We start from the raw sequence: 6,000 nt of genomic DNA, 5'->3' as shown, positions 1-6,000 counted from the left end.
TGCAAGCTATGGACACATAAGAGGTGCAGCAACATCAAAGGCAGGTTAACTAACAAGTTAGTTTTTGTTTGTGGCAGATGTTCAGGTGCAATAAAGACTGTAAACAAACAGGAAACAACTTCTATCTCATTCCAAGGTGAAAAACTAGAGGTAGTCGATAGCTTCCGCTATCTGGGCGACCAAGTTAGTAGTGGGGGTGGGTGCGCTGAAAGTGTAGCTGCTAGAATAAGAATAGCCTGGGCAAAGTTTAGAGAGCTCTTACCCCTGCTGGCGACAAAGGGACTCTCACTCAGAGTAAAAGGCAGACTGTATGACGCATGCGTACGAACAGCCATGCTACATGGCAGTGAAACATGGGCTGTAACTGCTGAGGACATACGTAAGCTCGCAAGGAATGAAGCCAGTATGCTCCGTTGGATGTGTAATGTCAATGTGAATTACCCGTCAGAGTGTAAGTATCTTGAGAGAAAAGCTGAACATTAGAAGCATCAGTTGTGGTGTGCAAGAGAGACGATTGCGCTGGTATGGACATGTGGTGAGAATGGATGAGGATAGCTGCGTGAAAAAGTGCCACACCCTAACAGTTGAGGGAACCCGTGGAAGAGGTAGGCCCAGGAAGACCTGGGCTGAGGTAGTGAGGCAAGACCTTCGTACATTGGGCCTCACCGAGGCGATGACTACTGACCGAGACCTTTGGAAATGTGCTGTGCGTGAGAAGACCCGGCAAGCCAAGTAAGATCGTTGCCAGTGCCCCTGGACTGGTTCTTGTGCGGGTGGCACATGAGATGCACCATTTTGAGCGTGGCCGTTGCCAGTACCCGCCTGACTGGCTCCCCTAGGATTTTCGAGCGAGATCGTTGCCAGTGCCCCTGGACTGGCTTGTGCGGGTGGCACATAAAAGACACCATTTCGAGCGTGGCCGTTTTCCGTGCGGGTGACACGTAAAAGCACCCACTACACTCTCTGAGTGGTTGGCGTTAGGAAGGGCATCCAGCTGTAGAAACTCTGCCAAATTAGACTGGAGCCTGGTGTTGCCATCCGGTTTCACCAGTCCTCAGTCAAATCGTCCAACCCATGCTAGCATGGAAAGCGGACATTAAACGATGATGATGATGACGATGATACATATATATATACAAATATATATATATACATACATACATACATACATAGCCGTCCACTCGTGACCGAGGAAGACCATTGCCGACCTTCATAACACACTGTAAAGTCGTTGGCATAAGGATGAGCATTCAGTTGTAGAAACTATTCAAAGGCAGACGCTGTAGCATGATACCATCCTTGGACCCATCAGATATTGTCTAACTGTCCAACTTATGCTAGCAAGGAACATGGACATTAAATCATAATGATGGACATTAAATCATAATGATGAAGATGATGAAATATAGATATAATATGTATGTGTGTGTATGTGCAGATATGTGTGTTAAATAATTTTATATATAAATATTATTTTCTGTGTTCACATACTGGTACATTTGAGTGACATGTGTAACGTATATACATATATATGTTTATACATACATGCACATACTTACATAGACATGCATATATATCTACATATATATATATATATATATATATATATATATATATATATATATATATATGGCGTTAGGAAGGGCATCCAGCTGTAGAAACTCTGCAAAATTAGATTGGAGCCTGGTGTTGCCATCCGGTTTCACCAGTCCTCAGTCAAATCGTCCAACCCATGCTAGCATGGAAAGCGGACGTTAAACGATGATGATGATGATGATGATAGGTGTGACTGTAGTAAGAAGCTTGCTTCCTAACCACATTGTTCCAGGTTGCCTCAGGCCAACTAAAGCCTTGTGAATGGATTTGGCAGACTGAAACTGAAAGAAACCTGTTGTGTGTGTGTGTGTGTGTGTGTGTGCTCATGCATTCTTACATCACATACACCCATACAAGTTCACTTTTCTCAAATGCAGTCTTAATCTCACAGTATCTAATTTTTTTCATTTACTTTGAGACATTTTGACATTTCACCTTTGAAATATTCCATTATTCGATTTACTGGAAGCACTTGAATGTACTTGGATTAGGATTAAAACCAGCATTCGGAACAAACTTATGGTTTGATTTTAAGAATGGACTTGTTAATTCCCTTCAAACCTTTATCTTACTCCGCCTCCTCCTCCTCACTGCTACCACTACTGTCACCTCTGCTGATGTCGTCATAGTTGTCATTTTTGTCTTTGTCAGCAGAAAAATGAATGGCAAAGCTGATCTGACAGTTTTGAACTCTGAATGTGAAAGAATGTAACTAAATATTACAGGACATTTGATCTGTGTTTTTAACAATTCTGCTTCTCACCATCCTAATATAATAATAGAGATTTTTTTAGATAAGACATAATAGCACACACATTTTGAGGAGTAGATATTGTTAACTGAGCCAACTCTCAGTAGATCACAGATCTATCCTTGCAAGATTTATTTTTAAAACAAACGGATATAACTAAATACTGCAAAGCATTTTCTCCAGTGTTCTACCAATTGTACCAGCTCAACATCTTAATAATAATAATAATCTTTTCTACTATTAATGATGATGATCATGATGATGATCATCATCTTCATCATCATTTCTAGAATAAGCACAAGGCTGCATGGTTTGAGGAAAAGTTTAATCAAGGAAATCATTGTGGGTTCATAACCGATGCTTTATCAATCCCAAAATTACATATTATGCACAACAACCTGCCTATCTGATATTCTGATTACCATCATGACAACCACCATGACCACCACAACCATGATGACAATGACAATGACCACAACGACGACGACGACGACCACCACCACCACCACCACCACCACAACAACAAAAACAACAACAACAATTCTTTCTACTATAGACACAAGGCTTCAAATTTTGTAGGGAGAGGCCATTTGATTACATTGACCTCAGTGTTCAGCTGGTACTTGCAGAGCGTTTCGGCTAAATTTGATGATATTTTATGTCTCTTTTCGTAAGAGACAGCCTAATGTATTGGTGAACAGTCAACAGCATTGGAGAGCATGAAGATTAAAGTTGTATTTGAGAAATAGTCAGCTGACATGGAGGACTGAAAGTCATCTGAATATTAGAAAAGAAGTTACCTATATCATAATGATTCACATCAGGTGTCAAAATGCTGATATTGTGACAGCTGCTCAATGTTCTTTGAATACTGTGATGGCTGTAAGATATGACATGGACAACTGCAACAGAGACTATGAAGCTGTGGTCAGCAGGAATGGACACAGCAGGCATTCTGACTGTGTCTGCACATTGGAATTCATCCAACAACTGCAGGGTAAGGTGATGGAAAATCTGAGCAAAGGAATTCAAGCTTTAGTGAGAGAGGCAGGTGACGGAGTCACCACCACGAAGCTGGCCCTAAATGAAAACCTTTACTACTACTCATACAAGAGGCACAAGGGAAAAATTCTGACAGCCAAAGCCAAAGATAACTGCTTGACAAAGGCATAGATGACCCCAGAAAAGTTGAGGCATCCTGTTGAGCCAGAGAGGATCTGGTTCTTCTCAGATGAAAAGAACTTTTGCCAGAATTAGTTGCACAATACTCAGAACAATCTGGATTGTAGGTTTGCCTACAATCCATGTGATGTCCCATGTGTCATGAAAACCAAGCTCCCCCAAAGTGTGATGATCTTTGGGTGTCTCCTGTGAGGGTGACATCATGCAACCCCATATCTTTAAACAGGGCCTTAGGCTCAATTCAGATGACTATGTGAAGCTACTGGAGACTGAAATCAAATTTTGGCTGGAGAGGGTTGCAGCTAGAAGGCTATATGTGTGGCAGCAAGATTCGGCTCATTGTTATACTTCCAAAAAGAGTCAAAAGTAGTAGCTGCAGGAAGGCTATATGTGTGGCAGCAGGATCTGGCTCTTTGCTATTCCTCTGGAAAGGGCCAGAATTGGTTGTCAGAAAGTTTCTACAACTTCACCAGCCCCAATTTCCGACCTCCTAATTCCTTTGATTTTAATTCCATAGATTGTTATGTGTAGGGCGCAGTTAAAAAAGACAGCAACTACTCTGCTTGCAACACCATAGCTGTACAGGTGGCCAAGATCAAGGAAGATCTTCCCGGAGATACAATAAGGAATGCATGCACCAAGTTCTGGAGCTGTCTTGAAGCTGTGGTGGAAGCTGTGGACAGTTACTTTGAGTAAACTGTTATTTCCCAGCCATAATCAAGTTGATGTTTTTAGAGTTTTAAAAATAATTTTTGTTTTAGGTGGGATATTGTGTTTTCTTTACCTTTCATGCAAACTTTCAAATTTAGCCAGAAAATCCTGCAAGGTTGAAAGGCAAAGTAGAATTTGAACTTAGAACATAAAACTGGAAAAAATGCTGATAAGTATTTTGACCAGCTTTCTTACTGTTGATATAATGAAATGCCAACAGAAAAGAAATTGTATAAATATACACCAAAACAGGTCTTAGAGAATGAAAATGCAAACAGGCTCAGGGATTTTCCAATCCACACAGGCAGAGGGATCAAGTGTATTGATAAGTTATCGTTGTCAAGGATGATCAAAAGAAATGACATATCAATGCCAACAAACAATAATGTGTTACTAAAAGAAATGGATAAATTATTCAAATATAATAACCTGGAATTAGAAATAACCAGAATATAGAGAATGAAAAGAGATGCAGTTCATATAATAATAGGCACCTTGGGAATGCTTAAAAAAACGAAGCAAATATGTGACCAAAATCCCAGGGTTTACATACAGAGTATAGTACAACTAGGCACTGCAAGCAGAGGAATGTGAATACAATAGAAAACACAAAACCAGAATAAAACATAGCGTATATCCAAAATACACACAACTGTGCATAGTTACATAGCAAAAACTTACAATATAAATTTAAAAAATAATAATTTCTTTTAATAATAACAAAAATGGCACCTCTGTTTTATTTTGCACAATATCTTTGTAAAGAAATGGCATCACATTTGTAGTTCCCCCTAAAATGAAGAATAAAAATAAAAGAAGAATGAAGAATAAAATAATGGTTTCAAATTTTGGAACAAGGCCAGCAATTTTAAAGGGAGAGGGTTACCTGATTATATTGACACCAGTGTTCAACTTGTATTTATTTTATTGACTCCAAAAGGAAAAAAAGGCAAAGATGACCTTGGTGGAATTTGATCTTAGAATGTAAAAAGCTGGAAAAAGTACCTCAAGTATTTTTTTTCCAATGCACCAACAATTCTGCCAGATCTTCATCTTAATGAGGAATAAACAAATGGTTTTAAATTTTGGTATAAGGCTAGTAATTCTTTGGGGTGTGTGTGTGCGTGTGTGGAGAAGCAAGTTGATTACATTGACCTCCCAGTGCTCAACTGGTGCTTATTTTATCGACCCGAAAAGGATAGAAGGCAAAGTCAACCTCAAAAGGATGGAAGACAAAGTTGATCTTGGCAGAATTTGAACTCAGAATGTACAGATGGATAAAATGCCACTTAGCATTTTGTTTGATGTTCTAATGTTACTGCTAGATTGCTGTCTTAATGAAGAATAAAATAATAATCCTTTCTACTAAAAGCACAAGGCCTTATATTTTGGGGAGGGAGATAATTGATTACATCGACCCCAGTACTCAACTGATACTTATTTTATCGACTCCGAAAGGATGAAAGGCAAAGTCGACCCTGGTGGGAAAAAGTATTTATCAAAGACACCAATTTGATTGCAAAAGCGTTTTTCTTTTCTTTTTAATGCTATCAATAATTATTTAGCACTTTATTTTATTGATCCTCAAGGGTTGAAAGGCAAAGTTGATCTTGGCAGGATTTGAATCCAGACTATAAAGAGCTGTACCTAAATAACACAAACCATTTCATCCTATGCCATAATGCTTCTGCCAATAATAATAATAATAATAATAATAATAATAATAATAATAATAATAATAATAATAATAATAATAATAA

At 38.8% G+C, this 6,000-nt stretch overlaps 1 protein-coding gene across 1 annotated transcript in view; it reads right to left on the bottom strand.

The window, feature by feature from the left end:
* The window catches only part of LOC106871076 (uncharacterized), a 93,507-nt gene that overhangs the window by 24,634 nt on the left and 62,873 nt on the right, over window positions 1-6,000 (bottom strand). The window contains exon 10 of the mRNA XM_089355307.1: window positions 4,973-5,031. Within this exon, the coding sequence (XP_089211433.1) occupies window positions 4,973-5,031 (59 nt within the window). The remainder of the gene's footprint in view (window positions 1-4,972; window positions 5,032-6,000) is intronic.

This window comes from Octopus bimaculoides, chromosome 1 (genome assembly GCF_046866305.1).
Source record: "Octopus bimaculoides isolate indiv1 chromosome 1, ASM4686630v1, whole genome shotgun sequence".
NCBI classification, from domain to species: Eukaryota; Metazoa; Mollusca; class Cephalopoda; order Octopoda; family Octopodidae; genus Octopus; species Octopus bimaculoides.
The sequence above is the reverse complement of the archived record's forward strand: the minus strand, read 5'-3'. Positions and strand labels throughout refer to the sequence as shown.